Source organism: Diaphorina citri, unplaced genomic scaffold (assembly GCF_000475195.1).
Source record: "Diaphorina citri unplaced genomic scaffold, Diaci psyllid genome assembly version 1.1 scaffold1418, whole genome shotgun sequence".
Lineage (NCBI taxonomy): Eukaryota > Metazoa > Arthropoda > Insecta > Hemiptera > Psyllidae > Diaphorina > Diaphorina citri.
The window spans coordinates 91,277-111,991 of NW_007378844.1; the positions used below are offsets into that span (position 1 = coordinate 91,277).

Here is a 20,715-nt window from a genome sequence, read left to right on the forward strand (position 1 = left end):
AATTAAGGATTAAAAAGAAAAGTAAGATGAAAAAGAAGAAGAAGTTCAAAGAGAAGAGGAATATCACCGGGACAAGAGAACGGATTTGAAAGTACCTACCTATTCCAACACACACAAAAAGCCCAAACTGAGGCTTAGGTGTAGGGGCTGGTCAGCCCCAAAGGACGGGTTGAGCTTCTACAAACCTACCTACCTAGGTTCCTATCAAAAAGAAGAAGACAAGAACAAAATAAAGACGGACGACAACAAGAAGGAAGAAGAACAAAGTGAAGGGAAAAAAGAAGAATAAGAGGAGGAAGAACAAAAATAATCTGGTAACTAATCCGATGAAAATTTATCCTCCTAAATTCAAAGTGTGAAGTAGTGTGGTTTTTGTGGCCCCAACCTGATATCCAATTTCGGAGCCACGCCTTTCTGACTACAAGTTGGGGGTTTTGATTACAAGGAAAAATCTATACTTAATAATAAATAGATAATCAAGAAGAAGAATGTGACGGAGAAGAAGAAAAAAGAGAGGAGGAAGAAGAAGAAGAAAATGAAATAGAAGTATTGTATATTGTTCGTTAAAACGTTGATCGAATTTCGTAGATGACCAATGGCCATAGGGTGGGATTTGGTATGCATAGTTATTCCAATATTTCATGGCCACTAGAGAAAAGTAGTATAGAATTGATTTTTTTTTTTTTTTTTTAAGAGGTTTGACAGAGGGAACTGTAATTGCTTTGGTCTTATCGTCCCGAAATCGAAGAGAGAAGGAAGACAGGATAGGAGAAAGCCAGCCGTTCCGAGAACGAACATTGTCCCGTCAGGATAAAATCCGCCCCGGGCGGGAATCGAACCCGCGGCCTAGCGTGACTTTGAGGATTTGAATTCAAAGGATTTTGTTAAGTTTGTTTCAAAGGACTTCATAGATCCCACTGGTTACTCAAAGGTTCCTTTTCAGCCCGTCCTTCCTCTATTATTAGCCCGTCCTTCCTTTATTATTAGCACGTTCTTCCTTTATTATTACGATAGTAATAAAAAAAGGTATAGTGGACGGGCTATTGTATTCGCTTCGGTGTCGTCTGTCTGTCAGTCCGTCACTCTGTCATTCTGTCTGTCTGTCTGTTCCCATAGAATTACTTCTCCAAACTCCAAACCTGGTCGACCTATGTATATATCAAATTAAAGGTCTTTTTACCAGGAACACGAAAGTGCTGGTGCAAATTTTGTCCAGAGAACCAAAAAACCTGTTTTTTGGGGGATTTTTTTTTTCACATTTTCTCACACAAATGAGCTCTGATCTTGAAATTGTCGAGACGACCTTCCATTATCAAGGAACTCAGTAGATATAGTTATGTACTAATGTACTATGTATTATGTACCTATGTACAATAGGCACATTTTCTCACACAAATGAGCTCTGATCTTGAAATTTGTCGAGACGACCTTCCATTATCAAGGAACTCAGTAGATATAGTTATGTACTAATGTACTATGTATTATGTACCTATGTACAATAGGTTGATTGGATTGAATAGTTTTGATTAGATATATACCTAAGTATCCAGTTACTAGGTATTTGGTTTCGAGTTGGTTGGTACCAAGTGATATTTGTTTTAGATCGATGAATTGGCTGACTACCTAATATACGCGTAATCGGTGACAAAATTCGTGTCTATTGTTATAAGTTCGGTGAGTTTTCAAACTCAAAACTCAAATATTCGATCTGCTATCTTCTCCTCTCTTCTCTCTTTAATCTGTCTATATTTCTCTCTCTCTCTCTCTCTTTCTCTCTCGCCTTCTCTATCTCTTCTCTTCTCTCTATTTCTCCTTCTATATTATTTACTTGTCTGTTCTCTCTCTCTCTCCCTCCTACATCTATTTTTCTCGCTTTCTCGGTCTATTTTTCTCTCTCCTCTTCTCTTTTTCTGTCACTGTTTCTCTTATCGTTCTTTTTATCTCTCTCTCTCTCTCTCTCTATTATTTACCTGTCTTTTTTCTCTCTCTCTCCTCTATCTATTTCTCTCTCTCTCTCTATTATTTACTTGTCTGTTTTTCTCTCTCTCTCTTTCTCTCTCCTACTCTCTCTCTCCCACTCTATCTCTCTCTCTATCTATTATTTAATACCTGTCTTTTTTCTCTCTCTCCTCTATCTATTTCTCTCTTTATCTGCCTCTTTAATTTTTCTCATTCTGTCAATTTTTTTCTCTCTCCTCTTTGTCTCTCTCTCTCTTTCTCTCTCCCTCTCTCTCTCTGGTCAGTCCCTCTCTTTCTCTCTCTCTCTCTCTCTCTCTCTCTGTTAGTCCCTCTCTCTTTCTTTCTCTCTCTCTGTCAGTCCCTCTCTTTCTCTCTCTCTCTCTCTCTCTCTCTCTGTTAGTCCCTCTCTCTTTCTTTATCTATCTATCTATCTATCTATCTATCTATCTATCTATCTATCTATCTATCTATCTATCTATCTATCTATCTATCTATCTATCTATCTATCTATCTATCTATCTATCTATCTATCTATCTATCTATCTATCTATCTATCTATCTATCTATCTATCTATCTATCTATCTATCTATCTATCTATCTATCTATCTATCTATCTATCTATCTATCTATCTATCTATCTATCTATCTATCTATCTATCTATCTATCTATCTATCTATCTATCTATCTATCTATCTATCTATCTATCTATCTATCTATCTATCTATCTATCTATCTATCTATCTATCTATCTATCTATCTATCTATCTATCTATCTATCTATCTATCTATCTATCTATCTATCTATCTATCTATTACGTTGGAGAGTTTTCGTGAAGACACATTGAATGTTCAGTGGAAAACTTAAAATTCATTTTGTTCATTCAAAACCTGCCTCGGTGGTGTAGTGGTCGAGGCGCTCGCCTGGTAAACAGGAGGGCGTGGGTTCAATCCCAGCCGAGGTATGGAATTTTATCCTCATATAATTTGAGAATTTGACCACAATAATACTAGTAGCCTATTGCTGGAGTAAAGGGACTTTTCAGTCCTATGCGAGCAGTATAAATAAGCACTATCATTCATAATAAATTAAAATCTAAAAAAAAGCACTATTATTATTATTATTATTATTATTATTATTATACTCGTATTTATTCTCTCTTCTCCTGCCCTTTAGTTTTTTTCTTTTTTTATGGTTTATGGTACCCACAAGATAAATATCAAAATATCATCCTTTGTATCTCTTCGGCTTTAATAAACATAATATATACCGAAGCTTAAAAACTTTTATCGGATTTTGTTGTTATTTGACTTTGAGGATTTGAATTCAAAGGATTTTGTTAAGTTTGTTTCAAAGGACTTCATAGATCCCACTGGTTACTCAAAGGTTCCTTTTCAGCCCGTCCTTCCTCTATTATTAGCCCGTCCTTCCTTTATTATTAGCACGTTCTTCCTTTATTATTACGATAGTAATAAAAAAAGGTATAGTGGACGGGCTATTGTATTCGCTTCGGTGTCGTCTGTCTGTCAGTCCGTCGGTTCAGCAGCTGGTTGTTGAGCTGGTTCAGCAGCTGATTCTTGAGCTTGTCCAGCAGCTGGTTGTTGAGCTAGTCCAGCAGCTGGTTGTTGAGCTTGTCCAGCAGCTGGTTGTTTTCCTGGCCCAGCAGCTGGTTGTTGAGCTGGTTCAGCAGCTGGTTGTTGAGCTGGTTCAGCAGCTGGTTGTTGTGCTGGCCCAGCAGCTGGTTGTTGAGCTGCTTCAGCAACTGGTTGTTGAGCTGATTCAGCAGCTGGTTGTTGAGCTTGTTCAGCAGCTGGTTGTTGAGCTTGCTCAGCAACTGGTTGTTGAGCTGGTTCAGCAGCTGATTCTTGAGCTTGTCCAGCAGCTGGTTGTTGAGCTAGTCCAGCAGCTGGTTGTTGAGCTTGGGAACCCTATTTCTTTTTATCTAGAACCCTATTTCTTTTATCTATCACCCTATTTATCTACCACCATCAGGTGTACTATGTACAATGTACATAACACCACCAGGTACCTGTACGTATTGTATGGCAGTAAATTATTTTCAATTAAGTAGATTGCTCCTTTGTGTTACTTCCGGAAACGATAAAAGCACCAACAGCTTGAGAACTGGATAGCGTTACTCCTGCAAACATAGAACCAACCTACGAAAGAATGCTACATTTGCAACATATGCATAAATCCATGTGAAAGCAAACGCACGCACAAGTTTCAGCTCAAAGGCATACAAAATACAAAGCCCTAACTTAATACGCAAGTGACAAGTGCGATTTCTAAAGACATTTGTCTAATTCGTACACAAGAACACAAAGACCTCAAGTACAACAGACGCACAGACCGCTCTGAAGTAAAAGTTTTGTAACACATTGTACCAAACGCACGCACAAGTATGCTTTTCAACTCAAAGACATACAGAATACAAAGCCCTAACTCAATACGCAAGTGACAAGTGCGATTTCTAAAGACATTTGTCTAATTCGTACACAAGAACACAAAGACCTCAAGTAGAACAGACGCACAGACCGCTCTGAAGTAAAAGTTTTGTAACACATTGTACGTTGTGTATAAAACAAAAATTGTTTGTACAGCCTACAAAATGTGGAGTAGGTACAGTTTGTGTTAAATCTACAAAACAATACAAAGAGAAACAAACACGAGAAAACACATACGGAGAGGATTTCTGAAAATACTTTTTCTTCCTTTATCAAACACTTTTTGACTCGCTTCTCAATCCTTCTCATCTTCTCCTCCATTCTCTAACCCTACATATGCACGCTCCTTATTTCCCTGCTTTATCCTCAATCCGAGAGCTTCGAACAAGAGAGGCTTTTCCATCTTGAAGAAACTGAAATAAATACTTTTTCTTCCTTTATCAAACACTTTTTGACTCGCTTCTCAATCCTTCTCATCTTCTCCTCCATTCTCTAACCCTACATATGCTCTTTCTCTCTCCCACTCTCTCTCTATTATTTACCTGTCTTTTTTCTCTCTCTCTCTCCTCTATCTATTTCTCTCTTTATCTGCCTCTTTAATTTTTCTCATTCTGTCAATTTTTTTCTCTCTCCTCTTTGTCTCTCTCTCTCTTTCTCTCTCCCTCTCTCTCTCTGGTCAGTCCCTCTCTTTCTCTCTCTCTCTCTCTCTCTCTCTCTGTTAGTCCCTCTCTCTTTCTTTCTCTCTCTCTGTCAGTCCCTCTCTTTCTCTCTCTCTCTCTCTGTCAGTCTCTCTCTCTCTCTCTCTATGGTCAGTCCCTCTCTCTTTCTCTCAGAGGAGGTAGATTCTGGGTCTACTTGTTCGTAGTTTCTTTTGTGTTTTCAGTCTCCAAAAGAGATCAGTACCTTTTTTCCCGTTCGCCGATAAGGACCCTCTTTCTCTCTCTCGGATTTTTGCTCTCACGAGAAAAAGTCGATTTTTTTTCGTCTTTTTTTTAGTTTAAAAAACAAACAAAAACAAACTTTTTTTATCTACAAACTCTTGATTTAGTTTATTGTTTTTTCAGTCTTTTTCTTGACTTTCGTTTGTTTTTTCTTTCGCAACTTTTTCGCGTCTTTTTTTTCGGTCACTTTTTGAAATCTCTTTTTCCTCGAGACTTTCTAAAGGTAAGCGCTTTTGATCTTTTGAATAAGGGATTTTTTCCCAGGCAAGTTTGAAAAATGGTCCCGGATGTGTGGACTTTTCAGCTTTTTAGAGAGTTGTGAAAGTGGGTCGCCATTGCCCCTAATACCAGTCTACTTTTTTTTTTTTAAGAGGTTTGACAGAGGGAACTGTAACTGCTATGGTCTTATCGTCCCGAAATCGAAGAGAGAAGGAAGACAGGATAGGAAAAAGCCAGCCGTTCCGAGAACGAACATTATCCCATCAGGATAAAATCCACCCCGGGCGGGAATCGAACCCGCGGCCTAGCGCTCACAAGGCAGACGCACTACCAACTAAGCTAACCAGGCTGGCAAGTAGATAATTTGATTAGTTAGTTTGCTTTCTATTTGAATAGATAGCCAAGGACCTAGTACTGATCTAGTAGTAATGGAGCAGTTGCAAATGGGTAAAAATTATAAATAAATGGTCGATTCCTAGCTTTCAGAAACGGAACCAATTCCGATGGAGCATGATCTTTGATTTCCTATGGTTTATAGTGAATATAGTGCAGTTTCCAAAAGAGATTTTTTTCTTTAAGAGGTTTGACAGAGGGAACTGTAACTGCAATGGTCTTATCGTCCCGAAATCGAAGAGAGAAGGAAGACAGGATAGGAGAAACCCAGCCGTTCCGAGAACGAACATTATCCCATCAGGATAAAATCCGCCCCGGGCGGAATTTTTTGAAATCAACCCCGAAAGTATTGCAATCGGTCCAAATTTTAGTTAAATTGACGAGCAGAAGTGACAGCCTAGCTCAGCTAGGAGGGTAGCAGCAGGTCTGCCTTGTTAGTGCTAAGTTCAATTCCCGCCCGGGACGGATTTTATTCTAAGTCCTGTAGAAACAAGGTTCGTTCTCGGAACGCCTAGCTTTCTCCTATCCTGTCTTCCTTCCCTCTTCGCTTTCGGTACGATAAAACCTTGGGAGTTATAGGTAAAAATCTATTGAAATATGAAATTGATTGCAAATGAGGCACTTAGCAATGCTGTGATATCCACGATTGACGAATTCACAATGTTTCAATGGAGGAGTTGCAATTGGGAAAATATTATTAATAAAAGGTGAATTCCTACGTAAAAAGTTGAAAGTTGTGAAAAATCCAAATCCGAGGTCAAAACTCCGAAAAAGTAACTTTAAAAGGTCAAAAATTCAATTTTTAATTGCCGTTCTAATGAAAAAGATCAAAGAGTTGTGACGTCAGACTTCACGTCAAAATGCGCAGAAACGCTTGCCTGTCCTTCTGTCTGTCTGTCTGTAAACAAAATATCTCGAGAACGGTAAGAGCTAGGGACTTGGTCTGTAGAGGTCAAATGTGACAAGGATGCGACACGAAACTTTTGGTTAAGATCGGTGCAACGGTTGGCGGTATTTTGACCGCTTTTTCCTACAGGAGTGTATGCCGTGACGTCAAACCTCACGATTTACCGGTATTTTTTAAATCGATTTATCTCGGTATCTAGAAGTCGTAGAAGAAAAAGAAAAATTTCCGTTGGTCCTCATTTTTCCTGCTCTATGACTTTGAAACATCACCCAAGTAAGCGCAACTCTTCTATTGTGTCAGTTTGGATACCACTGATTAAAACACATAAAGGAATCACTTGATCTCGATGAACTTGTGTTCAGAACGTGATATGACAAGAGAATGGATTTGAAAGTACCTAAACTAAACTACGTAGGTGCCTAAAATGGATTATCTATCTATCTATCTATCTATCTATCTATCTATCTATCTATCTATCTATCTATCTATCTATCTATCTATCTATCTATCTATTACGTTGGAGAGTTTTCGTGAAGACACATTGAATGTTCAGTGGAAAACTTAAAATTCATTTTGTTCATTCAAAACCTGCCTCGGTGGTGTAGTGGTCGAGGCGCTCGCCTGGTAAACAGGAGGGCGTGGGTTCAATCCCAGCCGAGGTATGGAATTTTATTGATTTTTGACCGTTTTTTGGGGGGGTTTTCAGCTATACCGACTAAATGGTTAGAGATATTGTAAGAGTTTTGGTTATAAGAACAAGAACACCCAAAAAAAGCATCATTCAATAGGATGAGGAAAGTCGTGTGATGTTCACACCAGATTTTATTAGTGCATTATAAATAATACATGATGGCGTAACAGCCGAAATGGATCCATCTGTAATTTAATAAAAATATACGTAAAACACAAAACCAAGTGTTTTTACTCGCCCAAAATCATTTTTAGTGTTTGAATTGTTTTACCAAGTGTGTGTACCAACAAATAAGTTAATACAAACTTATTCTTTTGATGTTAGATCTTTATTTTTTTTACCTATTCTCGTTTCTGTTGATTCATAAAAGTTTTCATGAAAAAAAAAAGAAGAGAAAGAAAGAGGAAGAGAGGGAAGAAAGGGAAGTGCGTTCAGAATAACGTAGGTACCTACATACCTATTAAATTTTATTTTAGCACTAAATTTTATGACTTGACTTGGATTCGAACCATTAACCATCAGATCAGCAGGCGACCGCGCTGACGATTACTGTCTAGGTAGCCTAGTTAGCTTGGAGCGCGTCTGCCTTGTAAACGTTAGGTTGCGGGTTCGAATAAATAAAAGAAAAGAATAAATAGGTAGTTTTGAATATTAATATCAATTTTTTGTTGTTGTTAATGTCTGGCATAAATGGCATATCTGTGCTTTAGCACCCAGAAAAAATTCCATTTCAATAATTTCCCCCTTTCCTATCAGCGAGATAATCTCGTAAATTCCCTTACAAGGTTAGGTTTTATAAGGTTTATTAAGGTTTTAAAAGGTTAACTTGAAGTTTTATTTAATTTTTTCCCTTTCATTGCACTTCAGTTAATTTGCATATTTGCATCAGGTTATTTATTTAAATTTAATATTAATAAATAAATAAATATTTGATACAAAGAAGGAAAAATATTATACTTGTAGGTACAAATGTAATCTGATACTGAGTGCAATTTTGAGTGCACTTTTAGTAAGATTTTTTTACAGATTCAAAATAACGTATGTATAAGTATTATTTTTTATTTTTTTAAGAGGTTTGACAGAGGGAACTGTAACTGCTATGGTCTTATCGTCCCGAAAACGAAGAGAGAAGGAAGACAGGATAGGAGACGCCGACCCCGTCTGTACACGGGAAAAGGCGAAGATAAAGAAGAATAAAATACGAGTACTGGTATTTATGTGATGGCAGTGATGGCCTGTCCCCCCTTGGAGAAGCCCTGGCCCCCCGGGAAAATTAGCCCCCCTGAGGCCGGGCCTGGTTTTAAACCAGGCGCTTGGTATAATGGGTACACGTGGTACTTTTTCTCTTTAATAACAGACTCAACAAATTGCAGTAGGTATACTTCTGTGTTAAACCGAACGCTTAGAATAATATGGGTGTTTGTAAATGGATAATGGCAGATTAGTAGACGCTAGTAAGGTACTGTGGCGTAGAAGATATGAAACAAAGTACCTAGCTAGGTAGTAAGGTAGGTCAAAAGGGAAAATAATAACGTAAAGCTATTTTTGTTTTATAAAAGGAAAAAAAATTCCAGATTAACCAGTCTTTTTTGTCGAGGTAGGGAGGGGGGGTCAAAGCTTTTTTGGACCAGTCTTTTAAGGAAATCACTTACCAGGCTAGTTAGCTTGGAGGTTAGCGCGTCTGTCTTGCTTACAGGACAGTGCTTACTATCCTAAACAGTGCTTACAAGATAGTCCTTACTATCCTTCAATAATTAGTGCTTACTATCCTAAACAGTGCTTACAAGATAGTCCTTACTATCCTTCAATTAGTGCTTACTATCCTAAACAGTGCTTACAAGATAGTTCTTACTATCCTTCAATAATTAGTGCTTACAGGTAAATTTATTTATTAATAAAGTTAGGGAGGTACCTACCAAACGTTCAAAGTAAATGGGGTTGAAGAGAGTTGTAACAGCTCCCTCTATCAAACTTGTTTTTTTTTTTTCATTTATAATTCCTCTCTCTCCTATCTTATTATTCTCTCTTTTCCTTGCATTTCTCCATTTCTTCTCTTTTTGTATTCTCCTATTTCCTCTATTCTTTTATATAGCCCCCTATTTCATCTATCTACCACCATCAGATGTAGTACATAACACCACGTAGATATTGTATTTACGTCTATTTACTCAACCTGTATTCTATTTACGTCTATATAGAACCCTATTTCTTTTATCTATCACCCTATTAATCTACCACCATCAGGTGTACTATGTACAATGTACATAACACCACCAGGTACCTGTACGTATTGTATTTACGCTATTTACTCAACCTGTATTCTATTTACGTCTATCTAGAACCCTATTTCTTTTATTTAGAATTCTATTTCTTTTTATCTAGAACCCTATTTCTTTTATCTAGAACCCTATTTCTTTTATCGATCATCCTATTTATCTACCACCATCAGGTGTACTATGTATATAACACCACCAGGTACCTGTAGGTATTGTATTTACGCTATTTACTCAATCTGTATTCTATTTACGTCGATGTGGGAGTTATCCTATTGCCTACCTACCTGTTATCTCGAGTACCTACGTAACAATTAAATGCCCGCACACTTATGGGTCGTCAGGGGCGTAGACAGGGTGAACCGAGGGTGATAACTTCAACAATTAAGGAGCGCGGTAGCGCTCCGCCCCGCCAAGTCAAGAAAGTTTGACCGCGCTACTAGAGATTGAATATATACAGATATAATATAAGATACTACGGATATCATACTACGGGATGGGCATGCTACGACGCAGACCACAGGAGTATAATGTAGCAGTTGTTTCATTGCTACGAAATGAAAACGGCAGTTAATCACCCTTTTTTATAAGAGGTTTGATAGAGGGAACGGTAACTGCTAAGGTCCTATCGTCTCGAAATCGAAGAGAGAAGGAATACAGGTCGAACAGAAAAGAAAGACAGGATAGGAGAAATTCAGCCGTTCTGAGAACGAACCTGATCCGTTCAAGATAAAGTCCGCCCCGCACATATCAAACCTAAGTTCTCGGAACGGCTGGTTTTATGCTATCCTGTCTTTCTTCTCTCTTCGCTTTCCGGAGATAAGACCTTAGCAGTTACAGTTCCCTCTGTCAAACCTATTATAAAAATCTCCAAACTCCAATTTAGTTAGCTCCGGGGGCCCTATAAAAGGCCCTGGTTCAGAACTACCGAAGCTATCGAGTTACCTATGAGTAATTTGTACTGAATCCTATTATTAGGAGTAAACGTACCAACTGGTGAGCTGTAAGTACCCATTAAGTTTAATGATACACTTGTTCAGAAATACAGGGCCGGTCAGGGGGGGCCCAGTAGGTCCCTTCTGTCCCAGGTTCAGGCCCGTTTGTACCATTAAAACTCAAGGACTTTTTTTTAGGCTGGGGGACGTTAAACAGGGAGTAGACCAGCTTAGTCTGGCTGGGGGTTTTTAACTCTTTCCCTGCCATGGCACAACTATAGTTGTGCTTGTGTGGTTTCCTGGCAGGCCATGGCACAACTATAGTTGTGCCAGTACTGTTTCCTGGGAGGCCATGGCACAACTATAGTTGTGCTGAAATAGGTGTTCTTTACCTCGACAGCACAACCATACTTGTGCCACTACAGTTTTTTCATTGTGTTATCTGAATTGCCTGTGACTTGAGGATTCCGAAACATTTTTGAAATCTAATGTAGCTCAAATTATAAGAAAGTTAGAGGTAAAAGAAAAAATCATTTTTTTTTAACAAAAATAATTGTTTGAGGAACTTTTATTATTGAAGAAATGACCAGAGTAATTAAAAATAACTTATACAAATACTTGCATAAATGCCAGAAGGAACTGAAAATAAGATTGCACACTTCGTAATTATATTAACCAACAACAAAAACATCAACAACTCACGCGAAAATTTTCAAAAGCTCGCAAACAGCTAGATAATAAGGAGATCTGTACCTACTAATGATGTGTAAATACAAACTTAGAAAAAAGGAGTGAGATCCTCCCACAAAAACACAAATGTGAAAAAAAGGCCAACAGTTCCTATCAAAAATGTCGCATAAAAGTGGGTGAGATCAGAAAATTAAGCCAAGTCTGCATTTCCCATTTTTCGTGTCTGCTGAAAATGCTGGATCTCAATTGCTTCAACCTTCTTCTCAATTCAACTTGGCAATGTTTTTCCTTCTCAAATTAATACCTAAATACGGTACCTATTTATTGAACATGAAAATAAAAGGATTGGCAGCAGCTGGTTGTTGTGCTGGCCCAGCAGCTGGTTGTTGAGCTGGTTCAGCAGCTGGTTGTTGAGCTGGTTCAGCAGCTGATTCTTGAGCTTGTCCAGCAGCTGGTTGTTGAGCTAGTCCAGCAGCTGGTTGTTGAGCTTGTCCAGCAGCTGGTTGTTTTCCTGGCCCAGCAGCTGGTTGTTGAGCTGGTTCAGCAGCTGGTTGTTGTGCTGGCCCAGCAGCTGGTTGTTGAGCTGCTTCAGCAACTGGTTGTTGAGCTGATTCAGCAGCTGGTTGTTGAGCTTGTTCAGCAGCTGGTTGTTGAGCTTGCTCAGCAACTGGTTGTTGAGCTGGTTCAGCAGCTGATTCTTGAGCTTGTCCAGCAGCTGGTTGTTGAGCTAGTCCAGCAGCTGGTTGTTGAGCTGGTTCAGCAGATGGCTGAACTGTCCCAGCAGCTGGTCGTTGAGCTGGTTCAGTAGCTGGTTGGATGTTTTGATCGGTTTCAGGATGGATCATCTTTGGTATTATACATTTCCAAAATTTTCCAATTGGTAAACAAAATATCTCGAGAACGGTAAGAGTTAGAGACTTGAAATTTGTTATGTAGATGTCAAATGTGACAAGGATGCGACACGAAACTTTTGGTTAAGATCGGTGCAACGGTTGGCGGTAAAATAATAACACTAAATAATATCTTAACACTCATGGCACAACTATAGTTGTGCCCTGGCCTGGAGGGAAACAAAAATGTAAAACACACACCGCTGAGGCCACGGCACAACTCGAGTTGTGCCAATGGCAATTACATTTGGCCTCTGGGGAAATGTACACGTTTTTGGCTTGGCCGCGTAGGAAACATGTCACTTTTTTGCTTGGCAGGGAAAGAGTTAAACGGGGAGTATACCAGCTTGAATTTCCCTTGCTAAGGAAATAGCAAGGGTTGAGTGCGAAGGGCATCCACTCGTAAAATTTGTAGCCAAAACCAAATGTCAGCCCAAAGCAATCACCCTAGTTAAGGTTGTAGGTTCGATAACCGCCGGGGCAAACTGTAGGTATCTTACACATAATGTAACGTTCGTCCTCGGAACGGCTGGGCTGGCTCCTAGCCTGTCCTTCTGTCTTCGATTTCGGGACGCTAAGACTTCCGTTGTTAGGCCGGTCGCTCACTCTCAGGTGGACCTCACAGGCGGACCTGTTCAGGTGTACCTGTCAGGTCTACCTGGACTGGCCTGAGCCGCAAATGCCCTATTACCATAACCTATAATGTATGTTCCTCCCTTTGATTCAGCAGCTGGTTGTTGAGCTTGTTCAGCAGCTGGTTGTTGAGCTGGTTCAGCAGCTGATTCTTGAGCTTGTCCAGCAGCTGGTTGTTGAGCTGGTTCAGCAGATGGCTGAACTGTCCCAGCAGCTGGTCGTTGAGCTGGTTCAGTAGCTGGTTGGATGTTCCTCCCTTTTCACTTTCCTTCTGTAGGTCTCGGAGTGAGGTAGGTATTGACATCATAATAGTAGGTACATAGGTTTTTTTTATTTTTTGTTTTTTTTTTTATTTACCTTTTTTTTTGTATTTTTTCATTTTTTCTTTATCATTTTCGTTATCAGAAGGTTCGTTTTCTTTACGTTCTGCCGTAGTGTTATCGTCAGTTTTGTTTGTCACTTCAATCCATCGCATTGCCTCATTTTCGTTATCAGCCATTATTCGTTATCACTAAGAGGTTGTGTGAGGTTGGTAGTACGAATATTACTATTGTGTTTAGGGTAGTAGTTTTCAACCTAAGGCCCGCGGACCACAAGTGGTATGCAAGACACTAAAACTTGGTCCACAATAGGCCTGCTGCAAAGGTCTTTTCGATCCGTTATCGAAGGGAGAAGGAGGACACCAGGATAGGAGAAAGTCAGCCTTTTCGAGAACAAACCTTATCTGTTCAGGATAAAATCCGCACTAGGCTGGAATCAAACCCGCGGCCTAGCGCTTAAAAGGCAGACGCGCTATACCCTCCAAGCTAAGGTTAGCCACTATCAGGTACATCTGATCAGGTCCGCCTGTCAGGTCTACCTGATATCTGATGAGCACAGATCTGAAGTAGATCTGACAGGTAGACCTGATCAGATGTACCTGTCAGGTGTACCTGATAGTGAGTGGCTGGCCTCAGGATTGAGTTCAATATCAGTTTTTCGATCCGTTATCGAAGGGAGAAGGAGGACACCAGGATAGGAGAAAGTCAGCCTTTTCGAGAACGAACCTTATCTCTTCAGGATAAAATCCGCACTAGGCTGGAATCAAATCCGCGGCCTAGTGCTTAAAAGGCAGACGCGCTATACCCTCCAAGCTAAGGTCAGCCACTATCAGGTACACCTGATCATGCAGGTCCGCCTGTCAGGTCTACCTGATATCTGATGAGCACACACACTGTGAGGTAGATCTGACAGGTAGACCTGATCAGATGTACCTGTCAGGTGTACCTGATAGTGAGTGGCTGGCCTCAGGATTGAGTTCAATATCAGGATTTTCTCAGGGTTAAGTGTAGGGAAATCCTCATTTCATCTCAATCCCGAGTTAGTTAACCCCAGAATTAGGGTAAAAGTTTAGGAACCTCTGGTTTTAGGCTATTGTATAGCTTCTACGGTATCGAATATCTCAGTTATTCCGTATGCATCGTCAGTGAGTGTTCTATTGTGATAAGTGCGGTAAACTCGTATAGGGAAATCTTCATTTCATCTCAATCCCGAGTTAGTTAACCCCAGAATTAGGGTAAAAGTTTAGGAACCTCTGGTTTAGGCTATTGTATAGCTTCTACGGTACCGAATATCTCAGTTATTCCGTATGCATCGTCAGTGAGTGTTCTATTGTGATAAGTGTGGTAAACTTATCATTTTTTGCCTCTCGTGGCTTGAGGAGTGATACTTGAGTGCCTGCGAGTACCTATCTAGTACCTATCTACCATTTTAGTACTTACTGATCTAGAGTCCACGAGTGACTATCTTGTATCTACGAATTTATTATTCATATTTTTCTAGCACCTACGTTATTCATGATAGTGTGAGTGAATCTTTTCAATCGATACTACTCGATGGTAAGATGTTGATTCTAAATTGTTATTTACCTGTGATCCTTTTCTGATTACGATAAAGTTTGCCCGGGCGGGAATCGATCTCGCGACCAGTAAGTATATTCTGACTGGAGTGTGAAATGCATTATTCTGAGAATCTGACATTAGAATAGAATAGAATATACCTTGTTTATCCTGCTGGGATAGGACTGAAAAGTCCCTTTTCCCCCGCACTCTAACCAAGGTCTTATATATTTGATACATTATGCATTATGGGGGGTACATTTTACAAAATACGCGACTACTAAGCTCTAAGGTGCGGTTTTGATTCCCGCCCGGGGCGGATTTTATCCTAATCATTCTCAGAACGCCTGACTTTCTCGCGGACTTTATCCTAAACAGATCAGGTTCGTTCGCGGAACGGCTGGCTTTCTCCTGTCCTGTCTTTCTTCTCTCTTCGCTTTAGGGACGATAAGACCTTGGCAGTTACAGGCCCGCCACTGGCAGTCAAACAAAGTAAAATGCAAAATAATAATCGAGTTTTAACTCACTTCATTCACCAACAATAATGATTGTGCTCCATATTAAATTTATGACAGTTAAAACACCTCTTAATCATAATCATGTTCAGACAACATAGTATGCAAAATAATAATCGAGTTCTAACTCATTTCATTCACCAACAATAATGATTGTGCTCCATATTAAATTTATGACAGTTAAAACACCTCTTAATCATAATCATGTTCAGACAACATAATGTCAGTACATCAGAGATGTGAGCGGTGAATCAGTGGGGTGGCGTCACTGCTTCCAAAGGGGAAGCTAAGAATTTTGATTGTGTTAAGCATAAATTGCTTGGTCACGATTGTCATTCCCCGACACTACGCTAAATTTTATGACTTGACTTGTTTTATGAATTACCAACATCCTCGGTCAAAGTCCATCGTGCCAGCCTAGTTAGCTTAGTTGGTAGTGCGTCTGCCTTGTAAGCGCTAGGCCGCGGGTTCGATTCCCGCCCGGGGCGGGTTTTATCCTGATGGGATAATGTTCGTTCTCGGAACGGCTGGCTTTCTCCTATCCTGTCTTCCTTCTCTCTTCGATTTCTCTAGCAGTCACAGTTCCCTCTGTCAAACCTCTTTAAAAAAAAACTTGATATTTGCATTCGCTTAAAAAAGTACAGTTACGGAGGCTGGCTTTCTCCTATCCTGTCTTCCTTCTCTCTTCGATTTCGGGACGATAAGACCATAGCAGTTACAGTTCCCATCGTAGGCTTTCTCCTATCCTGTCTTCCTTCTCTCTTCGATTTCGGGACGATAACTAGCAGTTACAGTTCCCTCTGCTTTCTTCCACCTGGCTTCCTTCTCTCTTCGATTTCGGGACGATAAGACCATAGCAGTTACAGTTCCCTCTGTCAAACCCCTTACATCCTGTCTTCCTTCTCTCTTCGATTTCGGGACGATAAGACCATAGCAGTTACAGTTCCCTCTGTCAAATGTAAATTGTAAATAAATGTTGATTTTATTGTGATAATAATATACATAAAGATAGGTCTTAAAACTAGCTGACAATTACATTTTTATTTTTTCTATTTGGTATCTATCTAATGTATGTTTTTTTTCTCGTTGATTTTGTCAGACTTTGAAGTGCGGACCATACGGACCGTCAGTCCGCACCGTCCACACTCCACAATCACCACAAGTAAACTCTGCCCCATTTCACGTACACAGTTCTGAGAAAAAAAGCTTTGGTAATGTAAGCTCGTTTAATTGTTCCACTTCGGTTAACATACAAAAACTTTTGTACCTACAGCTGTGTAGCTGTAGGTACAAATCTACGTATCGTATCACAAGTATCACATAAATGTATGTTTTGTTTCCATGTGAGAACCAAATAGATGTCTATTTGTCTATTCACTAGAGGAGGAGAACTATCGATAGTCGGCGCCATCGATAGTTATCGATAGTTTTCAAAAAACCGTCGATAGTTTTCGACAGTTTTTTTCATTACATATTTTCCTTGTTTCTAAAGGTCTTATCCCCCAAAAAGACCTAACCTAACCTAATTTAAAGAAAATTATTAAATCGATAGTTTTCAAAAAACTGTCGATAGTCTTCGAGAGTTTTTTTCATTACATATTTTCCTTGTTTCTAAAGGTCTTATCCCCCAAAAACACCTAACCTAACCTAACCTAATTTAAAGAAAATTATTAACTGTACACGTATTAATTTAGGTCACAGGGTTTTATTTCAACATTTTTTTTTACAAAATATATTTTTTTTACATTTTTTTTTATTACGCTTTTCACTTCTAGAACGACCAAAACAAACGAAAAATGTGCAGAAAAAAAACTATCGAAAACTATCGATAGTCAAGCCTCTACAGTTATCGATAGTGCTATCGATAGTTCTCCTCCTTTACTATTCAAGTAGGTACCTACAACTAGGTACTTTGTAGGGTACTTATCACCTACTAAGATAGGTACGCCAAGCCTTGTCACATACGATACGGTTGCCGCACGCCTGGCCTAAGCAGACTTTTTATCACGAGGTTAGATAGCGAGAACTGTAACTCTTATCGTCCCTAAAATCAAAGTGAGTTGTGACATCTCCACCAACGATATTCATTTTTCATGTCAGAAAAGAGGCGTCTCCACTAATAACACTTTTTTTCGTAAGATTTTTGATAGAGGGAACTGTGATTTCGGAGGTACTATCGTCCCGAGAAGGAGGACAGGATAGGAGAATGCCAGCCGTTCCGCGGACGACCATTATCGGTTTAGGAAAGAGCTCGGCCCGGGAAAAATCAAAATATAAAACCTCTACAAAGATGTCTATTCACTAGAGGAGGAGAACTATCGATAGTCGGCGCCATCGATAGTTTTCAAAAAACTGTCGATAGTTTTCGACAGTTTTTTTTTCATTACATATTTTCCTTGTTTCTAAAGGTCTTATCCCCCAAAAAGACCTAACCTAACCTAAATAAAAAAAATTATTAACTGTACACGTATTAATTTAGGTCACAGGGTTTTATTTCAACATTTTTTTTTTTTTTTTTTTTTTAAAAAAAAATTTTTTTTTTTAATTTTTTTTTATCCCTACTTTTTTTTTTTTTTTTTTTTTTTTTTTTTTTTTTAAAAATATTTTTTTTTACATTTTTTTATTACGCTTTTCACTAGAACGACCAAAACAAACGAAAAATGTGCAGAAAAAAAAACTATCGAAAACTATCGATAGTCAAGCCTCAACAGTTATCGATAGTGCTATCGATAGTTCTCCTCCTCTACTATTCAAGTAGGTACCTACAACTAGGTACTTTGTTAGGGTACTTATCACCTACTAAGATAGGTACGCCAAGCCTTGTCACACACGATACGGTCGCCGCACGCCTGGCCTAGGCAGACTTTTTATCACGAGGTTAGATAGCGAGAACTGTAACTCTCATCGTCCTAAAATCAAAGTGAGTTGTGACATCTCCACCAACGATATTCATTTTTCATGTGAGAAAAGAGGCGTCTCCACTAATAACACTTTTTTTCGTAAGATTTTTGATAGAGGGAACTGTGATTTCGAAGGTACTATCGTCCCGAGAACGAGGACAGGATAGGAGAATGCCAGCCGTTCCGCGGACGACCATTATCGGTTTAGGGTAAAGCTCGGCCCGGGTAAAATCAAAATATAAAACCTCTACAAAATTCCGATTTTCCTCTGCCAATCTTCCTCCAAAGAGAGACATTTCCAGGCTAAATTCAGACTGATCTTTTTTCTTCGACTTTTCAGACAACAGCGCCCCCTACCGCCACCATGTTGAACTACTCCATCGTTCGTCTCTCTCCCTCCGACAAGGACCGCGTCATTGCGTTCCTGGTCAAGTTCTTCTTTCATGACGAACCCCTGAATATTGCCGTGGGGCTGATGCAAGACGGACAGCGCTGTATCGAGCTCGAGGACTACTGCACCACCCCCCTCGCACAAGGTAAGACCAACTTGCCCCGTAGACCATTCCCAAGTTAAGACAACTTGCCCCCATAGATGGCTTAGATGAGATTCGTATAGGCTTAGCCCATCCTTTAGGGCTGTTTGCCCCTACAACTAAGCCTCGGAGTGGGCTTTTGTGTATGGAGTTAATTACATAGATGGCTACTCTAACTCACAAGTCAAGACAAATTTTATTGCCCTTTGTCAGGTTTGTCTACCGTCTTCTTCTTCTTCTTCTTCTTCTTCTTCTTCTCCTCCTCTACCTCCTCCTTCTTTGTCGTCTTCATCTTCTTCTTTTACTACACCTTTCCCCAATTTCATTTGGGAACCTTCCTAATGCCTCCTCTCTTCTCCATCCCTTTTCTTTCAAGTCTTCCTCAATCATGTGTTATAATTATATCTCTCAACCTTTGTTTTGGTCTGCCTCTCTTTCTCTCCCCTGTGGGAAAGCCAGAAGCTCGCTCTCAGATGGTCACCCATCCGAATGTCACTCTCAGAACGTTGCTTAACTTCAGTGATCTATGGGGGAACTGGTACATTCAATGTGCCAGCGCCTCTGGCTGAATTCCAATGCTTGATCATGCATTCATTACCGCAAGCTTGATCTTCTGTCACGTACTGCACGTACAGATTAGTGGGGCTGCATACTAAGTTGCAGAAATATGTTGGTGTGCATTTTAGATATGAACCTTAAGATTAGGATGTTAGGAACATAAGGAAGTGGGTCTATAAATTTATGCTTTTGATTAATCATATCTAATATATAAAAATGAATGTGTGTATGTGTGTGTGTTTGTTTGTTCGAAATTTATGCCTGCCCAAACCGCTTATCCGATTGCTATGAAACTTTGTCAACTTATTGCTTGCACTCCCGTGAAGGTTATAGTCTACTTTCCTGTTCGTTTTTGTTAAGCTACGCCGAGCAAAACCACTAAATGGATGAGTGACATGAACGGCCATGCCTTCCTACTGCAAGCTTGATCTCCTGTCACGTACTGCACGTACAGATTAGTGGGGCTGCATACTAAGTTGCAGAAATATGTTGGTGTGCATTTTAGATAGGCACCTTAAGATTAGGATGTTGGAGACATAAGGAAGTGGGTCTATAAATTTATGCTTTTGATTAATCATATCTAATATAAAAAAATGAATGTGTGTATGTGTGTGTGTTTGTTTGTTCGAAATTTATGCCTGGCCAAACCGCTTATCCGATTGCTATGAAACTTTGTCAACTTATTGCTTGCACTCCCGTGAAGATTAAGGAGCGCGGTAGCGCTCCGCCCCGCCAAGTCAAAAAAGTTTGACTAGAGATATTATACGCGACAGGGAAAGTAGCCGTTTTCAGGTAGTTGTAGAGGGATAACTATTATAGTCTATTTATCTGTTCGTTTTTGTTAAGCTACGCCGAGCAAGACCACTAAATGGATGAGTGACATGAACGGCCATGCCTTAAGGTGCCCTACCCTGTCTTACGTCTTAGTTCTATCTTCGCTTACGGAACGATAGGACCTTACCAGTTACAGTTCCCTCTATTAAACCTCTTGAAAAAAGTTATAATAATAATAATAATAAAATATTTGCAAAGTGTAAACTTGCTGTCAGAAGCAGGCTACTGGTATGCAGTTAAAGTCGCTCGTTTACTTGAGTCTACTTTTTTTTTTCATTATTCTTTGTAGGTATATAAATAATAATGACTTTGTACTCTGTTACTCTTTAATGATCGATTAACACATTGGATTAAATTGGATCAATCTCAGTGGTGTAGTAAACGCGGTCATAGGACTTCGGATCTGGAGGTTGGTGGTTCGAGTCCACGAATCAACTCGTAAATTGCTGCTGTAGTGGTCAAGACGTAAATTGCTGCTGTAGTGGTGGTGTAGTGGTCAAGACGCTCACCTGGTAAGCAG

The 20,715-nt window shown here is 39.6% G+C and overlaps 2 protein-coding genes across 2 annotated transcripts; one reads left to right on the top strand and one right to left on the bottom strand.

Moving 5' to 3' along the window:
* Positions 1-3,485: 3,485 nt before the first annotated feature.
* Positions 3,486-12,300, bottom strand: LOC103515808 (transcriptional regulatory protein AlgP-like). The gene is made up of 2 exons (XM_008480749.1): positions 11,806-12,300; positions 3,486-3,887 (listed from the first exon to the last, which is right to left on the bottom strand). Exons 1-2 carry the CDS (start codon positions 12,298-12,300, stop codon positions 3,486-3,488), a joined length of 897 nt encoding a protein of 298 aa, XP_008478971.1.
* Positions 12,301-18,187: 5,887 nt separating this feature from the next.
* On the top strand, positions 18,188-18,859 carry LOC103515809. The gene is made up of 2 exons (XM_026828394.1): positions 18,188-18,290; positions 18,611-18,859. The coding sequence occupies exon 2, from the start codon at positions 18,635-18,637 to the stop codon at positions 18,842-18,844; it is 210 nt and encodes a 69-aa protein (XP_026684195.1). The 5' UTR covers positions 18,188-18,290; positions 18,611-18,634; the 3' UTR covers positions 18,845-18,859.
* The last annotated feature ends 1,856 nt before the right edge of the window (positions 18,860-20,715 follow it).

What these genes read in the sequence shown, in the direction of transcription:
- LOC103515808 (XM_008480749.1), bottom strand. Translation starts at nt 12,300, where the DNA reads ATGATCCATCCTGAAACCGATCAAAACATCCAACCAGCTACTGAACCA. An exon ending in CAGCACAACAACCAGCTGCT is followed by an intron (nt 3,888 to 11,805) that starts GCCAATCCTTTT and finishes AAAAAGAAATAG; the next exon opens with GGTTCCCAAGCTCAACAACC.
- LOC103515809 (XM_026828394.1), top strand. Translation starts at nt 18,635, where the DNA reads ATGTTGAACTACTCCATCGTTCGTCTCTCTCCCTCCGACAAGGACCGC.